The sequence below is a fragment of the Peromyscus leucopus genome, chromosome 8b, assembly GCF_004664715.2.
Source record: "Peromyscus leucopus breed LL Stock chromosome 8b, UCI_PerLeu_2.1, whole genome shotgun sequence".
Lineage (NCBI taxonomy): Eukaryota > Metazoa > Chordata > Mammalia > Rodentia > Cricetidae > Peromyscus > Peromyscus leucopus.
Genome location: NC_051086.1, coordinates 97,679,441 through 97,699,027, shown reverse-complemented (window position 1 = coordinate 97,699,027; position 19,587 = coordinate 97,679,441). Strand labels below are relative to the sequence as shown.

At 55.3% G+C, this 19,587-nt stretch overlaps 1 protein-coding gene across 1 annotated transcript; it reads right to left on the bottom strand.

Moving 5' to 3' along the window:
* Positions 1-13,228: 13,228 nt before the first annotated feature.
* On the bottom strand, positions 13,229-18,629 carry Dlx4 (distal-less homeobox 4). The gene is given in 4 exon segments (XM_028869130.2): positions 13,229-14,606; positions 14,919-15,106; positions 18,342-18,446; positions 18,449-18,629. Coding segments are annotated over 4 exon segments (711 nt in total). The 5' UTR covers positions 18,618-18,629; the 3' UTR covers positions 13,229-14,357.
* Between the last annotated feature and the right edge of the window lie 958 nt (positions 18,630-19,587).

Sequence of the window (19,587 nt, the reverse complement as noted above, 5' to 3'; positions counted from 1 at the left end):
GGCGGCAGCCGGGCAGACTCGCTGGAGACACTGCATTTTATTAGGGCTGGGCTGCCAGCAAAGGGAGGGAGAGAGGAGAAAAGGGCAGAGAGAGGAAGGAAGGAGGGAGGCTGGGCGGGCGGGCAGGCGGTGACGGATGAAAGGATGTTGTAAGGGCCTAATTCCTCCCAGCTCATCCCAGCTCTGTCAGGCTGGATTAACTGCCCAGGTGACCTCCCGTGGGGTCAGCCCCACCCCGACCTCCCCTTCTTCCTCTCCTCACCTCTAGGCCAGGGGTCAGCTTGCCCTTCACCCACCCTGATGAAGAGCCCCGTGGGGACAAGAGTTTGGGGGAGGGACCTGGCAGCAGGCCAAGGTGGGACGACAGAGCCCACCTTCCACAAGGTACTGCTTGACTACACACACACATCGTCTCCGGACAATCTTCAGGGAAGAAGGGGCAGACTAGGAAACCCCAGTCTGCTTGAGGGTCACCGCTTTCCAAATCTTAATATTATATAACAGGTGGCATCTGGTAAACTACCTGGTGAATGACAATTTGGCAGGTGAGCGGGATAGTACCTATTTTTTTCAGATGGGGAAACTGAGGCCCCAGCAGTAGTCAAGTTTATGCTTAGCATACATGAAGGCTTGGATCCAATACCTAGTACCAAAAAAGAAGAGGAGGAGGGGAAGGAAGAGGAGAAGCTGGACATGGTGGTTCAGATCTGTAATCCCAGAGATCTGGAGACTGCAACAGGAGATTTGAGAATTTAGGGTCAGCCTGGACTAAATAGTGTATTCAAGGCCAGCCTGAGCTACATAATGAACTCAAGGCTATTCTGAGCTACATAGTGAGAACCTGCCTCAAACAAACAAACAAAAAAGGGAGGTGGGGAGGGAGACAGTGAGCCCAGCAGTGTGGTGGCACACACATGCCTTTAATCCCAGCAGAGGCAGGGGGTGTCTGAGTTCGAGGCCAGCCTAGTCTACAGAGTGGATTCCAGGACAGCCAGGGCTACACAGAGAAACCCTGTCTCAGAAAAACAAAAACAAAAAGGAGAGAATGAAAGTCGAGGCTAAAGAGGTCACCCAGCAAATCTAAGACAGAGCTGGGATTTGAACCCAGGTCTGCACAGAGACTGCGTCCTCTGGACGGACTTTCTGTTTCAGTCAATGGCAAAACCCTGGCAGAGTCAGAAAGCTGGAGTCACCGCAGCTCCACCTGCCTGTCCCCGTGATCTGCCCTACAGCAGGCTTCTTCCCAGAGAGATCTGAGGGGAGGGAGGGCCAGCTTCTTCCTCTGGGCAAGCCCTAAGAAAAGCTTAACATTGTGGTCAGGAATGTGCACTCTGGAGTCTTTCAGATCCAGCCTTCGTGACTTTACTGGTTGTGTGGCCCTGGCCAAGTCACTTAACCTTTCTGAACTTAGGTCTCCTCACCGGTAATATAGGGATGATCCTACCAACCGACAGAGCTGTGGGGGAGATTAAGTGGCATAACCTGAGTAAAATGCTTAACAAGGTACCCAGCACTCGCTCAACCTGCTTCGTGATGGAAGTGGCTGCTGGCAACTGGGCGACTCAGCCAGGCTCTCCACTCAGCCTTGGACCTAACCTCACTCACAGCATTGGCGGACTGGCCACCTCTGAGTTGCCGCACTGGCTGAACCACCAGCCTCTGTTTCCCGGGCTGTATGGCAGGCACAGCCTGTGGGAGGACCTCGGACCCTGAGCTGAGTGAGAGCTCCAGGGCCAGAAGCAGATGAAGGCCTCCGAGGCCCACAGTCAGCTGGGAAGCTGGGGCAGAAGGAGAACAAACCTGGAAAGGCTGCATCAGAGAGGGGTAGTTTGAACAATGTCTCGAATGATTAGGCACATGCCCTGCACAGACCTGGGCTTGCACAACACCCCCCCAGGACTCCATCTCCCCCAACAGATAGAAAGGAACAAAGCCTAGGAGAGAAGCGGAAGACTGAGTGATGTCAGGCTAGAGCCCAGGAGGGAAGGACCAGGCTCAGAAGATCCCTGGGTCCTTCCCGGATGCTGAGCTCATATAATGCGGTATTCCAGCTGTTCCCAGCCTCTTTGGGGGGGGGGGGCAATAACTGCCCCAACACCTTGAACTTGGAGAAGGAAAGGCCCTGTCCCTCTGGGTGGAGGAGACAACTCTTAGGGAAGTGGATGAGAAGGACTGTCATAAGCCTGTCCCTGAGGAGGTCCTAGGCGCTGGGAGATCTTAGAGAGTCCAATTCAGCCAGGCAGTGGTGGCGCACACCTTTAATCCCAGCACTTGGGAGGCAGAGCCAGGCGGATCTCTGTGAGTTCGAGGCCAGCCTGGTCTACAGAGCAAGATCCAGGACAGACTCCAAAACTACACAGAGAAACCCCTGTCTCAAAAAACAAAAAAAAAAAAACAACAACAAAAACAAACAAACAAACCAAAAAAGAGTCCAATTCAGCCTCCATGCACCATTCCCATGGCAGCCTATCACCACCACCACAATTTACTTGCTGCTCCTGCAAACCACCCACCCCCCATACAGACGGGCACCCTATGAGTGAAATGGGGCGATTCCGGGCAGTGGAGCAAGGAGCCTGCTCCCCAGCTCCTACCTGAGGGCCCTGGTTGGATTACTTAGCCCAGGGTGGACTGGAGAGGGAGGGGAGAGCAGACTGGGTTAGGGCGAGAGACACTCCAAGCAGCGAGCATAGAGCACACGGCCTCCGTTTTCCCAGCTCTAATTGCAGCGTTAATCACTGTAATAAGCTGTTCCCAGCACCCCATAGCCCGAGACGGGTAGGCTTAGAGGACAAAAAGTGCTTGGAAATGAGTTTCCTCTGTGAGCCCAGAGCAGGAGGGCAGAGGATGGTGAACAGGGCTCTGGTGGAGGAGCCGGAGGAGAAAGTGGGAGGCTGGGGAGCTGTGTGGGTCAAGAAGTTGAGGAGGATGAGGAGGCAAGCCTTCCTCCTGGGAGCCCCCCTCCTCTCCCAGAAGGCCCCCCGGAGCTTCACCTCCCTAGTCAGTTCCTCTCCTTTGTCCTTCCGACATGCTTCTCACTCCAGGTCAGAGCTTCTGTCCAGGCCTCTCCTGTCCAGGCCTCTCCTTGCTCAGCTCCCAGAGGGCCAGCATGGCCCCTCCAGCGCTCCCTCCCTGTTCAGAGCACAGGCGTGGGCTGTGCCATGTTTTGTCCACCCTGGGGAGAGTTGCCGGCCTGGAAGGAGCGAAGCCTGGGGAATGCCCCCTCCGTACATCTCCAGGGACAGAGCCGGGGAGAGAAACCCAGTGGGCAGACCCCAGGGCAGGACCTTGGGCACCTTGCCCCAGCCCGGGAGGTGTCTTGGGCAGCTGGAGTATCAGGATGCTCTGTGAGCCTGAGCGGATGAAGCACACACAGAGGCGGAGAGGGTCCTCCCGGGACCCTCACACAGGCCCGCTCTCAGCATTAACTGAGGGGCTGCCCGATTGGGTGGGGGCAGTAACGATCGCCTCCAGCTAGGCAGGCGGTTGGGGTTGGGGTTGTGGAGATGAGTGGAGGGAGGCTGGACTCATCCTCACCGTCCTGGTGTAACAGAAACAGACTGCGACTGCGCCCTCTAATCATCAGCAAGTGGGCACAGAGAGGTTGTGCTACTTACCCAAGGTCACACAGAAAAAGAGAAGCAGAGAAAGCTGTGGGTGCTGGGGCCCCTGCACCTGTACCAGGCAGGCTACATCTGGACTGACTGCAGAACCAAGAGCTCCGCCCCCCCCCCGTCCCCCGTCCCCCGTCCCCCAGCCAGAGCTCTCTTCAGGCAGCCAAAAGGCTGGAGAGTGGTGCCTGGGGGTCAGGCACGATCAGAATATTGACCCGATGGACCCCAGGAGAGTCCTAGGATGCTGAGGCCCAGGAGGCACTAGGGAAGGGGCTGTTCTCTACTCAAGGTGAGGAGGAGCTGGGCCCCCCCCCCGGAAGGGGGAAGCCGGAGAAGGGGAGCCAGCAGGAGGTGGGGCCTGTGGGCCCAAATTCCTGGGTTGTCTCCCAGGACGAATCAGTGCAGGACCGGTAGTGTTTGCTGAGTCAGCAGCAGGCTCCACACCCCGGAGGATCAGCTGCCGGGAGGGAGGGGCGTCCCCTCCCCCTCCCCCTCCCCCTCCCCCCCAGGCAGTTCACCTCGCACCTGGCAAACAGCAACAGCGCTCCCTTCCTTGTGCACCACACCGAGGGCGCCCAGCCACGTCATGCGACCGACGACGCGTGTGGCACGGTCCCACACCCACCCCTGGGGCCAGTCAGTTGTGCCCTGAGCTCAGGAGAAGAGGGAAGGATGAGGCATCGGCAGTCCAGGGGGTAGGGGCAGCTGGAGGAGTGTGCAGGCCTGAGGGGACGGGCTGGTAGGAAGGGAGCAGAAGAAACTGGTCCAAAGTTCTGGGCCGGGAAGGTGCTCGCCGAGGTCCTACTGTGTGCCAGGCACACACAGCTTCCGTGCCAAGAGCTTTCCCGAGCCCCGTCTTATCGAATCCTGATAACTACCTGGCGAGGCCAGTGCCATTATGATCCCATCTTACAGACGAGATACCTGAGGCTGTGTAACCTCAGGTCCGTCACTTGCCCTCTCTGAGCCTTGCTTTCACTTGCCTATAAAATGAAGCTAATCATCTCTCCCTTTCAGGACTGCTGAAGAACTGAAATGGACTGCCCATGCGTGAGAAGGGCCTGGCACCATGATGAGAGCCCACACTGTTGCTAGTTTTCTATTAAATCATCTGTGGGCAGTTCAGACACCCCTGCTGACCCAAGGGAGGTAATTCAAGCATGCCTACAGTGAGGTGGGAGGCAGAAACGGAATAGCCCCAGAACGTCCGAAGGCCCTAGGCCAGTGAGCCTGGAGTATGCGGCACAGCGGAAACAAGAGGGATAAGGAGAACCAGCTACCAAAAAATTGTAGCAGACTTGTGCCTGCAAACACCACACACACACACACACACACACACACACCACACCACACACACCACACACCACTCATGGATGCATGCATGCTCATACACACACACACACACACACACTCACACACACACACACACACACCACTCATGAATGCATGCATGCACACACACACACACACACACACTCTCTCACACACACACCACTCATGGATGCATGCATGCTCATACACACACACACACACACTCACACACACACACACACACACACACCACTCATGAATGCATGCATGCACACACACACACACACACACACACACACACACACACACACACACTTGTGCGCACACATAGTAAGCACAAGTTCTAAAAAGAATTCTTCCTTCTATGGTAAAAGTGCTTTATTGATTCCGATGTAAATCTGCCGTGCTTCAGCTTTTGTGAAAGGGCAGTCACTTAGAACAGAGCTTATCCTGGGACCCGCAGAAAGGACAATGGGAGGAGCCACGGGTGTCCCCGACAGCTGCCTGTTGTTTTACATTTCCCTTATGAGGGGAAACTGTCCTCTTTCACTGCCACACCAGAGGACTGTCACTGAGGCCTTATATTTATGCTGTATTTAGCCACCATAGTATGTCTCCTAATCTTAGGAGGGGTATGTGTGTGTGAGTGTGTATGTGTGTGAGAATGTGTGTGAGTGTATATGTGTGTGTGTTTGTGTGAGAGAGTGTGTGTGAGTGTATATGTGTGTGAGTGTTTGTGTGAGAGAGTGTGTGTGAATGTGTATGTGTGTGAGAGTGTGAGTGTGAGAGGGAGTGTGTGTGAGTGTATGTGTGTGAGAGTGTGTGTGAGTGTTTGTGTGAGAGTGTGTGTGTGAGTGTTTGTGTGAGAGAGTGTGTGAGTGTGTGTGTGAGAGAGTGTGTGTGAGTGTATATGTGTGTGTGTGTGTGTGAGAGTGTGTGTGTGTGTTCAATTCTGTAGAGTTCCAGGAATTTCTAGATGTCAGTCAAACACCAAAGTAAACAGCTGTCCTCCCCTTCTCCCATGCCTGATGGAAGCGTTCTGGGGCTGGAGGTAGGGGGTGTTTCATGAATGAAGAAGTCGGGCTGACATGGTGGCACATACCTGCAATCTCAACACTCAGAAGAATGTAGGAGGGTTGTGAGTTTGAGAGTAGCCTGGACATGAAGACTCTGTCCCAAAACAAAATAATTTAAAACAAACAAAAAACCAGATAGATGATGGTGGCGCACACCTTTAATCCCAGCACTTGGAAGGCAGAGACAGACAGATCTCTGTGAGTTCGAGCCCAGCCTGGGCTACAAAGCGAGTTCCAGGGCAGCCAGGACTGTTATACAGAGAAACTCTGTTTTGAAAAACAAACAAACAAACAAACAAATAAATAAATAAGCAAATAAATAAAAGAAATCAGAGGCCTCGCCTGCCTCGGTGACCTTCAGGCTGGACCTCACCTCTTTGGAAGCCATCCTCCTCAGGCCCAGTGGGCTGTCCTGGAAGCACAACAGGACCTTCCCCTTAGTCACCTCCTGTGTGACTGCCTCCCCTCACCACAGAGCAGTTCACACTCACTCACCCACACACGCTGCTGGAAGTCTGAGGGAGACTGCTCACATCCTGCTCACACCCAGGCTTTGCTTGAAGCGGACCCCCCCACAGGCAGGCTCTGGAGCAGAGACCGGCAGAGGCACAGGGGCCTGGCTGAGACTCTGACGACAAGGTTCTCTTGCTCAGCGGTCACCACAGCGCTGCACTCTGTGGAGTTTTCAAACACTATTTATATTGAGTGTATCACTGATCCATGTGTGAGCTCACACGCGGGAGGTCAGAGGACGACGCTGAGGTCAGAGGACAGCATTCAGGAGCTGCTTTTCTTCTGCCATGTGGGTCCTGAGGTTGAACTCAGGTTGTCAGGTATGGTAGTGGCAGGCGACCTTACACACTCAGCCACCCCACCAGTCTAGTTTTGTGTTTTTATTTAATCCTACCCCCGCCCCACTTTCTTGTGAGGGCTGGGAATGGAATCCAGGGGCCTCACATGCTAAGCAGGTGCCCGCTCCTGAGTTAAACCCAGCCCGAGTCCCACAATAACCTCATGAAGCACATGTTATCATTGTCAGTTTCTAGGTGGGGTTCAAGGTTATGGAGGTAGACTTAAACTCAGGAACCTAGCTTCTAATGCTTTTGGGTTCCCAGGGTGCAAGTGTACCCTTGTGCTGGTTAGTATTTGTCACAACTAGAGTCACTGGGAAGAGGGAACCTCAACTGAGGAACTGCCTTCGTCAGATTGGCCTGTGGGCCAGTCCCTTGATTTATGGTTGATATGGGAGATCCAGTCCCCTGGGCAGGTGGTTCAGGGTTGTATAAGAAAGCAAGAGGTGTCTTTGCACACCTTCAATCCCAATACTCAGGAAGCAGGGACAGGCAGAGCTCTGTGAGTTCGAGGCCAGCCTGGTCTACAAAGCCAGTTCCAGGACAGCCCAAGGTGTTACACCAAGAAACTCTGTCTTGAAAAAGAAGGGAAGGAAGGATGGACAAAAGGAAGAAAGGAAATGCTCTACCAACTGAACCAAACCCCTGGCTCCTGGATGCATCGTTTTGCTCATTAGCCCTGATGCAGAGAAGGGGAAATAAAGACCCAGAGGAATAAAGACCCCGGGCCTCTCGGCTGAGCATCTGCACTCTAGAAGACCAAATGATAAATTCTGTCTAGGATAGAAGGTAAATTTCCTTAGCAGTGCAGGGGGTTTATTTCTTATTTTCCAGATGGACTGGCCAAAGGCTGGAAGGGCCCAGAGCTGAGTCTTAAGGCAGAATTCCAGGTTTGGGGAAGGAGGCACAAGCCTTGAGGGAGGTGAGACAAAGGCCTAGGGTCACAGGGGTGGAAGGCCCTCATCGGTGGGGCCAGCTGATCCCCGGGGCTCAGGGGCTGTGACCTGAGTGAGGCAGAGGCATGTCAGGAGCCTCGTGCAGTCTGGCTTCCCTGAGGATCTGTTGGAGCAAAGAATTCCCAACAGCTCCAGGCCTGGGAGGAGTCATCTACAGCAGGCCCCAGCTTGCAGAGACCAAGAGCGGCTCCTCTGTCCAGAGAGAGGAACAGGCCCGTGGCGGTGTAGGCCTTGCTGGTGGGAAGGGGAGGGACGAGAATCCCAGCTGCCCATCCAGGTTCTGGCCTCTGCCCACCCCATGGCGCTCAGCCCCTTCTCATAAAGGGAACGTCAGGGTTGGGAGACGGGTAAATAGTAGAGGAAGGATCCTCAGTGTGATCTCTGGCAACCTTGGTCTCGGGGGAGCACGTAAATCATCTCGCCTCCCTTTGTGTGAAGCAGGACCGAGAAAGAGACCAGGGTAGCACACTTGACCTAATCATTTGCCCTGTGTTTTAGTCATGGGCTGGCCGATGGGGGGGGGCCACAGACAGCACAGTTTCCTTCTGGGCAATGGCAAGCTCCTTCCTAAGGCCTCGGCTGAGCTCTGAAAGGGAGCCGTCGAGATGGGGGACACGTCCTGTGTGGAATCTGCAGCACCCTTCCCTGGAAGTGAACGCGTCCCTCTCCGTTTGGGAGAAGCTGAGGATCGGCACCGGAAAGAGACAAATCAGAAAAGCTGCCATCCTCCACGGGGTCCACTCTTTACCCTTTCTGGCCTGGCCGGACCTGGCTCCGTGACTCAGGGGGTCAGCAGCTCCATGTCCAGCCTACCGTGAGGTCGCAAGAAGCTGCCGAATGCATCCTAGCTGATTCAAGGAAGCAGAGCTGTATTCCTGGAGAGCTGTCTGTCTCATGGGAGACTCTGAGGTCTGCCTTAGAAAACTCGAGCCTTGAGGGAAAGTGATGGTAACGCCACCCACCCCTAGCTAAGAGGGAGTCATGTGAGTCTCTGAGAGTGTGTAACTTGTCCAGGTCACCCAGAAAGCAGTAGTGAACACAGGCTTCCCAGCCTGGAGCCTTCTTTACCAGCCAGGGACGTTGGGTCCCTGGGTCCCTCCTTCGGGCTGAAGCCAGTGTCAGAGCAGGGGAAAGAAGGATCCATGGAGAAGTCCGGAGGAAAGCCCTCACCCGTAACTGGCCTAGGAGTCGCAGTACCAGATGCTGTGGGCATGTCTGGGAGCCAAGGGGTGTGCCAGGAGGAGCTGGGCACGGGGGTTCTAGCCAGAGCTCGGAGAATGAAGCAGGCAAGGCTTCCATGAGCAAAGAAAGTGAAATCATCAACTTTGGGATTTCTATGGCCATTCAGCCTCCCTCCCCAGCAGCACCTAGGGAAACATGTCCAGAAAACATTAGGCAGGAAAAGGGATGGGTAAAGAGAAAAGCCAGAGGAGCGAAATAAAGAGATCTGTGTTCCTGCACACATTGCACCCAGAGAGAAGGGGGAGGGTGGTGAGAAATGAGGCGGAGAGAAACTGCAGATTTCTTTTCTTCTTTTTAGATGTACATTTATTTCTTTATTATTTATTTTTGAGACGGGTGCCCTGTGTAGCTCTGGCAGGCCTGGGACTCCAGAATGCTGGAATTAAAGGCAGATGCTATCACACCAGGCTCGTTCTTAGTTTTCTTTTTCTCCGCACTCCCCTGCAAACCCCCCTCCCCTCCCCACTTATTCCTTGACAGGGTGTCATGTAGCCCAGGCTGGCTTTGAACTTTATGTAGCCGAGGATGACCTTGAACTACACAGATCTTGTCTCCACTTTCCAACACTCAAGTTACCTCTGTGCTAGGGTCCTGAGGCTGGCCTGTTGACATGAACTCTGGAATGCGGAGGTCTTTGTATTCCTCCATTTGTTCTGGATCTGAGCTCGGTGGTGGTGGTGGTGGAGGGACCTGGGAGGCAGAGGCATGAGGTGGTGGAGACGCAGCCTTCCCTCACAGTCAAGCTGGCCCACCATGAAGAGGCAGCTGAAGAGGCAGCGGCCATCAAGGGCTCACTGAGGGAATTCCTCCCTGGCCCCACCTCCAGCAGCCCTGCAGCTGGAGAAGGGGTGCACTGAGTGCCCTGGGAGAAACAAAGGGCCGACAGACCGACTCCTGGGAATGAGAGAAGCAAAGGCAGAAGAGGGTACATGGGGGACATTTCCGGATGAGTGACTTTTTCTTTGGCATCCTAACTGTTAAAGCATTGTGTCCTGGGACAGGGGATCCCAAGGAATGGGACACTCTAGCTTCCTCCAGCACCAGCCCTACCTACCCTCCTCAGCTTCCAGACTACCTGAGGCCTGGCCAGGAGAGGGCTATCCCAGGCAAAGTGAGGTGGGGACAGGAACACCTACCTGTAATATGCGTTGGGGGGAGGAAGAAACTAGTGGCCCCGGGGCCAGAAAGCGGACAGTAGATTTGCCACCGAGAAAGTGGAAGGGATTTCCATGGGACACCGGGCAGAACCAGAAAGGGCTGGAGTATGAGGGAAGAAGTTGTGGGAGGAGACAGAGAGGGCATCTCGTGAGACTTGAGAACAGGTAGTCACTACCCACCTCCAGTGCTTCCTGCCCCATTGACCCATATCCCCCATAAATTCTAGGGAAGTTCTTGATCTCCAAAGCTCCCTCTACACGGGCCTCAGCTACCTGGATAGCATTCCATCGCCCCTGGATCCAATCCCAGAGGCAAGCCCAGGCATCCGAAATCCAGGGAGGCTGGGGCTGAGTAATCGGCTGCTGGGGCCGCGAAGCCCCGTCGTGTCGTGGGGGAGAGGGAGGGGGAGCCCCCCACCCCCACCTCGCACAGGCACCACGGACTCAGGGATGGGGGAGGGGCAGCCTGTCACTCCAGTGTCTTCCCACCCTCCTCCCACGGCCACATTCTCCCTCTTCCCACCTGCAAGCAATTTGGCCAATGGGAGAGGGCAGCTAAGATTGCTGTGTGGAATCCTTCTCGATCTGCGTGCATTTGGTGAGGAGGGGGCTACCTCTTTCTCCACTCTAGACCCTACGTAACCTTTTCCTCTTCACAGAAGCAAATTACTGGTAATTATCTCACATCCAAAGCCTTCAGGAGCTGCTTCCAAAATTGCTTTAATTGAATTAATTGAATCTCATTTGGTCTGGGGAGAGGACAGGGGGCCATACCTTAAAATAGTACAGGGGAGTCGGGGGGGGGGTGAGCTACCCAGAAGGAGGCCACTTTCCTGGGGCTGAGACCGTGGAAGTGACAGCACATACCCCAGACACACTTCCCGTTCTGCTGATGTTAGATGGGCAAGCCGCTGCCCATTCTGAGTGGGGGACCTTGCCTGAGTCCTTCCGACAGTGGTGGCTGAGAGGTGCTGGGGTGTATTTCCAACCCCATCCTGCCTCCCTACCCTGGGAAGGCAGGGCTGTCTACTTAAGCAAGAGGTAAATAGATGGCTGTAGGAACTCACCCTCAGAGTGGGCTGTCCCCTCTTGTCATGGCAGCAGCAGCCGTGAATGTCATCTGTAAAGTGTGCACTGTGTTCCGGGCACCATGTCATTCATCATCACAGCCACACGGCAAAGCCTATCTATCCTATTACCGTTCTTGTCTGAGGGGATAAGAAATAAAGCACAGAGAGGTTAAGAAACTCACCCAAAGTCACAAAGCAAGCACCACTGCTGGGACTCTTTGGAGACCAAAGGCTGCATTCAGTCTTCCCGTTCCTTTGTTGATCCAGTGTCCCCCAAATGGAGCTTCATCCTGGGAAGAAGCCACGGGGTTCCCCTTCAGTAAGTAACCCTGGTGGCTGGAGAGGTGGAGGTGAGGCAGATGCATCACCACCTAGAAGTCCGAGGCAACTGGACCAGCTCCCAAATGGAAAAGAGGCTCATTTTCCCTGGAAAGGGCACACAGGGGTAAGGGAGGGGGGGGGGCGTGCCGCAGGCTCAGCTGGTCGCTGACCGAGAGAGCAATTACAGTACTGCTACTTAACTTTACAACCCAGGCTGTTGTTTTAACGATGCGACTCGTGTAGGGCTGTCCAATTAATCTGCCTTTGGAGGCTTTCCGAGATGGGGCGGTAGATCTTATCTCGCTCTGTGGAAAGAGAAGTGTGTAGCCTGCATGGCAGGGAACTGCTACCCTCAGGGCCCTTGGCCTCAGAGAAGACCCAGAGGAGCCCATCCATCTGGGGCCAGCCACCCCCTTAGAGAAATGGAGTCAGGGTCTCAGGGCCAGGGGGACCATTTGAAAGGAAAGGATCTTTCCAGTGGGCATGCTCACTCTGCACTGCTCCGTGATCTGGAGTTTGCTTTCCACGGGGAAATCTTCCGTGTGTCTTTGGGGGAGTGGGTGTGACCACTGGCCCAGCAGTGGGGGCAAAGATGCTTGTAGGCATCCCTAGGTGAGACACTTCCACTGATACCCCACCCCCACCCTCGTCCTCCCTATGACCCCAAACCAAAGTTTCCCTCCAGCTTGGGGTTGGCTGAAAGTGCCCCCACAAGGCTTTTCAGCCAGGGACTGGTGCCCTCAGTCTGCTGTGATTGGGAACAGGTTCAGGCAGTGGGAGGGAAGCCAGCCTTTGAAGCCTTTTGCCTGGGATCCGAGGCCCCTCCCCAGCCCCTGGGGCTACTCTGGGCTGAATTCCCTGAATGACTGACCTCGTCCTCAGCCCACCTTCCTTGCTGTAAGCGTGGTGGGAGCTGTGGCGGAGAGTGAATCACGGTGCTGCCAGGTCCTGGTGCTCTGGGAGCTGACCAGCCTTCTCACCCAGCCCTGACCTCATCAGCCCACGCTGGCCTCTGTCCTGCTTTTCCTGTGCCTCTTGTCACACTGCCTCCAGTCATCTGTTCAGCCACATGCTAGCCTGAAGCATCTGTCCCTGTCTCAGTGGTATTCCCTGGACCTACCCAGCAGGAGATCCATAGGTGTGTATTAGATGGAGAATCCCAGTTCCTTCTAGTATTTCTTCTCCCCGACCCCTTTCTGTAGTCAGAATCCATTCCACCCCCCAGCAGCTCACTTCTTCCAGAAGCTGGTCTAGCTCAGTCCTCTCCCAAGGTGAGGCTGGCCTGAAGGTAGAACGTGGTGGCTGTGAGGTGCCCGACCCCCTCCACAGCTGGCACAGGAGGTAACTGCTGGCGAAGACCACCCTGGCCTTGGCCATTCCCTGTAGGAGCGTCTTCCCATTGCGTGTGATGCTATGGGCACTGTTAGGACATGCCAGCCCTAGAACCACAGAGCTGGTTAGTGGCAGAGGCATAATAAGAATCTAGTGTTGGGCTGGAGAGGTGGCTCAGTGGTTAAGAGTACCAGCTGCTCTTCCAGAGGACCCGGGTTCAATTCCCAGCACTCACATACCTTTACACAGACATACGTGCAGGCGAAACACCAGTGCACATAAAAATAAAAAGAATAAATCATTAAAAAAAAAGAATCTCGTGTTTATGACTTCTGGTCAAGTAGAAGATGTATCAGATGAGAGAGAAAAGATGAGCAACCAGCAACAACCAGGATGATTCCAGGGGGACAAACATGCCTGGCACCCAGGGCTCTGAGGGGGTTTGTTTTGTTTTTTTGTCTACATTTTCATCTCTGAAGCTTGTGATTCGAGAGATGGCAAGTGCCTGGGGATGTGGACAGAATAATGGTGAATTCGGACAGTTTCCTGGATAGAGGCAACTGTGAGGAGCTGACGTGCTAAGCCTACGCCATTATTTGGTGGCAGCTATGCCCGCATGAACCCAGGAAACGTTTGTCCCATGTCTCCTTCTCGGCTTCCAAGAATATGTGCAGGTGAACTTGTTAGGCATCAAGGATGGAGGGGTCTATGTTCTTAATACATCCCTGTTGAATTAGATGGATGATTAAGCCCAGGACTTGTCAACTCAAAATGGGTAGTTGTGGGACAGAAGACCCTTTAAAAGAGAGAACTACAAAGTGCCCACAGGCCAGTACTCCATGGTTTTGCTTTGGCGCTGGGACCTCTTACATGTTAAGCATTTACTCTACCATTGGACCACACCTCCAGTTAGGGAGGTAAGAGGCTGACCACCACCGATAACCAGTAGATGAGAAACAGGGACTTTACGGTGGCCAACAACAGAGACTCTGTGTCCACTTCCGGTTTTGTTCATGGATAGGCCGGTAGGGCCCAAGGTGCAGGCCAGAAATAATATTTGTTTTCTCCCTGGCTTCGATCCTAGGCTGTGGTGGGGCTGCAGTCATTTGACGAGGGATGGGGTGTCATTGAGACTGGAGCAGTCTGAACACTAGCCAGTGAAGCTCTCTCTAAAGCCTTTGTCCCACTGGAGGGAGATGCCTGGTCCACGGCAGCACTGGGTACAGTTGCAAAGACGAAAGCCTTTGATTTAGCTCTCTGGCTTGGAGAGCCCAGACTTCCACTCCGTTCTTTCTTCTCCTTTCGCTTCTTGTCTTGAGAAAATCCATCTGGAGCTGGTTTCCTCTCCCCCCAGAAGGGAAGCAGGTGTGCTAGTCCTGGGCTTGACAGGAGGGCTGGAGCCTGACCAGCCCTTCTCCAGACTCAGATCATCTGAGGCCGAAGCAGCACATCTGGGGGTGGGGGGGACGATGCTGATACCAGGCTCTGAAGGAACTGTGGGAGCCCCTGGTAGGCAGGGCGCCTGCTTTGAGTAGATCCCAGATGGATGGAAGATTTGGAGAGCAGGGAGACAGGGAGGGGGATCTCCCAGAGAAGTCTTCTTCCTGCTCCTTAGAGTTCTGTTTCAGGAGCTTCTTGTATTTGGAGCAGTGTTTGTTCTGAAACCAGATCTTTGCCTTTGAGAAGAAACAAAGACAGAAGAGAAGTGTCTGTAAAAAGGTTGGGAATGGAAAAGGGACCTAGCTACAGAGAGTGAGTCCTGAGAACCTTTGCTCCAGCCGGCCAGTTCTGGAAGTCCCTCAGTCTCAACTTCCGGTCTGGGTGCCCTCCTCTTCTCCGGCCCAATTCACTTCTGGTACATGCCCCCATCCCTTGCTGCGGGCATTCCATGGAGAGCCGCCATGTCAGCAGAATCATGGGACTCCTCTGTGGGGTCTCAGAAACCAGGGACTAGGAAGCTTTGCACTCGGGGATGGGGTTGGCCCTACCTGGGTTTGGGTGAGTCCAAGATGCGCTGCCCGCTGAGCCTTCCTGGGCAGGGCTGGGTACTGCGCGTGCTACAAACGCTGGTTCAGATGTTGCAGCTGCAGGCTGGCGTAGATGGTTCTAGGTCCGCGCGGCTGCCTGGTCAGGGGCTGCTGGCAGGGCTCCAGGGACAACGCCAGTTTCTCTGATTCTGCGAGGCAGCAGAAGGCTGTTGTAAGCATGTGGAGTGACCAGGTAAGTCAGGTATTTCCATAGATTCGTGCCACAGGGAATCAGCAAAACCAGCGCAGCCACCACCATCAACCTGGGTCTCAGTGTGTATGCGGTGGGGGGGACCCCCGATGTTCACCGGCAACAGTGAATTCAAGCTGCAGTTTTTGCCCTGGTGAAGCTACCATTGTAAGACCCTGGAACAGAAAACGCTAAGGGCCCTGAGCAAGGATACCCTGGCTCCCGCAGTGGGTGGCAGGGAGTTCAGCTGCTGCTACTGTGGTACCTGCTTAGAACAGAGCCGGATAAAAGACTCCTGGAGGGCTGAGCTAAGGTCTGACAATGAGGAGGACAGCTAATCCAAGGCCCAAGGAACCAAAAAGCAATACTCAAAACTCAGCGGTAGTGTGGGCATGGCACCCTCTGGCTTCCAAAAGGGGTCTGTATAAATTTCCCTTGAATGCCAGTATCAAGGCGGGGGAAAGTGAACCTTAGTGTACCCTGCAGTAAAAGTGACCCGTCCTTTTCGTCCCCACCGTCTGCTGGCTCAGAGGAGGCTTTTTCAGGGATCCAGAAGCCAGATTGATGTGTGATAGCCCCGTTTTCCTCTAGGCTGCAAGCCCAGAACTGTTCCCTCATGGCAGGGGAAGTGACTAGGTCCAGAAAACGCAGTAACCCGCAATGCAATGCAAATCGTTTCTGGCCGAGCTGCGCGGCCGTAGCATAAGATCTGGTCCTGTCCCTCCACATCCCACCCACCCACCCCACCCCTGCCTGGCAGCCTGGTTCCCCAAGCTCTGCTGAGGGTTGTAGCGCCAGGATTGAGGCCTTGGGTTTCCATTCTTGAAATCTCTGTCCCAGCCTGGACCACTCTACGGGATACTAAGACTGCCCACAGGATGAGAGAAGTAGGTGGATGAAGAGGCAAAATGCCTGCCCAGGATGACAAAATGCTCCGGTGACAGTCGCCTCATTCTGTGCTTGCCTGCTGTGAAGACCCCAGGCGAGAGCGAGTAGCTCCGTCCTTCCGCTCCCCATCCATCCCTAGCTGGGTTCACCCGACACGCATCAGGGTCCCCGCCCTCAGGCCGCAGTCACCTCTGCCTTCACCTCCTCCGCATCTCTCACCCATGGCCATGGGGGCTGCGGGCTCTCAGATCCTGCCCTTCGACCCCAACCTCAGCCGATTCCCAGAAAAGGCATTGGGTTTCCGCTCCTGCCCGAGCCTGTCCCGCCTCGCCTCTCTTGCTTCGACCCCACCGCTCGCCCGGGGCTGGCAGCCAAGCGACCACCCGCGCCTCCTTGGCTGCACGGACCGCGCAGTTCGGGTGGTGACGCGCAGAGCGAGAAGGAAGACAGTCTGGGCTGCTGAAGTTTGGACTCTCAGAGCAGATCACCCTCCAGGTGCCTTCCGGGACAGCTGCCTTTCTCCACACTAGTTGTGGCAAGTCACAACTGGATCTACCCCGGTCACGATAACGGGTCCTCAGGGCCTCGCTGGAGGCGCGGCCGCCGCACCCGCAGCCTTAACGGGGTGTTGGTGAGGCTCTCTGCTCTTCGAGCCAAGCGCCTCCCTGGGTCGGAGTTGCACACGTAGTGTGGGTTTAGGAGACCCCCAAGCCCTTTATCATTCTCCGATCATTCATTCAGGAACGGGGGTCCACGCAGTTCCAACAATGAAGTGCTAAGGGCTGTTTTAAAGACGTACTTGCTTGTGAACGCGCGAGCGCCTGTGGTTTTTCGTTGGATCCGGGTAAAGTGTGTAATAGAAAGAATTCTCCACTCTATTGTTCTTGGACCAAGCAAGGGAAGGCAGAATACGGAAGACGGATCGGACAACTCCACCTTATTGCCAGAATAGTTCTCCCCAGGTAAGGTCAGGTTCCCAAAACGCACATTGTCCCCATGTACACACCCATCATATACATCAAGTTGCCCAGGCTGTCCTCAAACTCAGGATCCTACTTCCCCAGTATATATTAGCATATCTAAAAAGAAAAGTCCAAGAGAGATGTAAAACCCTGCCCCCACACTGTCCCTCCTCCAACCAGACCCAGCAACCCACCAGACCCACCCCCAGTTCTGCCACAGAAAGGGTTAACTTTCTGGGGTTCTAAGAAGTTCCCTAAAATCCCCTTTCCTGGCTCCATTCCTCAAGGAAAGTGAATTTGCATCCTTTCTCCCTGCTTCAGGCTCTCCAACCATAAAACCAGGAATTGGAGACCCCATTCTAAGGGTGACTTCCCTTTCTGGGGGTTCATGAATTTATGTCAGAGTAACAAGAGAAAAGGAGAGAAACATCTTGGTTTGGGGGTGACTACTATGAAGTCGTCTGGCAGAGAGATGCGCATCTTTGGGGACGATGCCAAGGACAATCGGAGCAAGGCAATGGGACCGAGAAGTCAAGTCGGCTCTGCTATGCGAAGGTCAGGCCTAGGAAGGCCAGCTAGTCCCTCGCCGTCGCCGAGGCCTTCCCGTGAGCCCTTTCTCTGGAGCTCAGACTTGCTGCAGGCAGCAGTCGGAGCTGGGCCTGCTCCATTCCAAAGTTAAGGGTGAAGGTGGTGGGTTAGGTGAAAGGCTGAAGTGGCCAGGGAAAGACCTTGAGACTGACCAACCTGTAACCTCATGCTTTGAACAATGGTCGGTAGGGTCCTACACCCAGATTCTTCAGGGGCCAGCTACCAGACAAGGTTAGGCACCTCTAGAAAAAAAAGGGGTGGGGCCCAGAAACCGAGAAGGAGCCCCGCCTTGCTGCCTGCCTACCTCCAGCTGGGAATTGATTTCTGTTTAGTGGTGTTTGGCTGGCATGCTGGTTTCTGGGACCAGGACTTGAGAAGGCTGATGTCGGGAAGGGGGCGAAGGATGGGGAGAATCGCGGAGAAAGAGCTAGGTCTCCACTCCCATATCGAGATTAAGGTAGTTTTCCGTTACTCTTGGGCACACACACAACTCCACTGCTCCAGGGGTTGGGGTAGGGGGCCCTCCCCGCTGGCCTCACATAACTGCAAATCGAAACCAGGTCGGATTTTTAAAGGGAAACCTAGATCCATTCCTCCGCTCCTCCCCTATCCCTTCTCCCTCCCCCCACCGCAGATTCCGTGGAATCCGAGTAACATTTGAATTCCCGCTAGCTGCGTGCACGCAGAAGAGGGCGAAATTTATGAAAACATAACTCAGGCCCCAAGGGTGAGAAGAGCCTCCGCGGCCACACTTACCTGCTTCAAGTTCCTGCGGGTGTTCAGCTGGCCGGTGGAAGAGCTGAGACCGCGCCGCCGAGAGTTGCTGGCTGGCCAGGTAGGAGTTTCCTGGGGTTGCTGGCCCAGGGACAGGAGGTGGCCATAGGGCCGGGAGTAGGGCGAATAGGGGGAAGCTGCGGTTTCGGGGGACAAGCCAAGCGGGTAGGCAGCCACTACCGACGGGGCGGGGGCGAGGTCCGGGAAGACAACGTTGGAGGTATCGCGGCCAGGAAGGGGACAGGGTAAAGAGGTCATTGCGGCCCGTGCCAGGCCACAGGGCCTAGGTCATGGCCCTGCACGCCGTCTACTCTCTATGCCAACACCTTTCAAAGTCTCCAGAACTGAGGCAGATGAACCCCCACCCCCAGCAAGCCACCCCCACACTTCAGATCCCAGGGATAAATGTATTTCGGAGCCTCTTCTGGAGGAGAGCTCGCACCCGAGAAAGGGGTTTGGTGGGTGCCCCATGGCTTTTCCCCTCCCCCCAAGTTCTGGGCCCCCATCTTTCTCCTCTGGGTTCGGTTCCCGGGACCACACGGAGTGCCCCGCCCACTTAGACACCCGGGATTGGCTATCGCACGGTGACCTCAGAGAGGCCCAGAGCTGGGCCCGCCCCCGAGTTAGCACACACCGGGAAAACCGGAGGGGTACAGGGCACAAACTCGGGGCGGTGCACCTCGGCTCCTACTCCAAGTTGCTGGGGGGACAAGTGGAGTCAGGAAATCTCGGTAACAATGTCCAAAGTGCTAGGAAATTGGGCCTGGGATGGCCAAGAAACGTGGGGAGCTGCGCGGTGACTGGGGACGCTGCGCGGACTCAGAAGCGGTGCTCGCGCTCCGCGGGTCGCACGGGTCCGCACGGCCCCACGCTGCCTTGGCTCTGCGAGGGAGTGGAAAGCAGATCGCTAGCGCCGGCCGCTTATTCAGCGCGTCGGAATGCGTAGCTGCTGAGCAATGGCAGTTTGTTGGTAAACAGACGCTGGGGCCTGGAGGGTGCCGCCTGGCGCCCAGCCTGCCCCGCACGCGCGTGGCGCGCACGCCCCCGCCGGGTGCCCAGAGCCTGGCACGCCGCGACCGCCGCGACTGCGCCTCACCACCCCCAGTGCAGGCTTCCGCTTCCGCCAGGGGCCCCGGTTTGGTTGCGACACCACAGCTCCTGCAGGCCCTTGAGGCTGCGGGAGGGAATCTGCCGTCTGGGATTCGCCTGTGCTGAGCCCCGCCTTTCC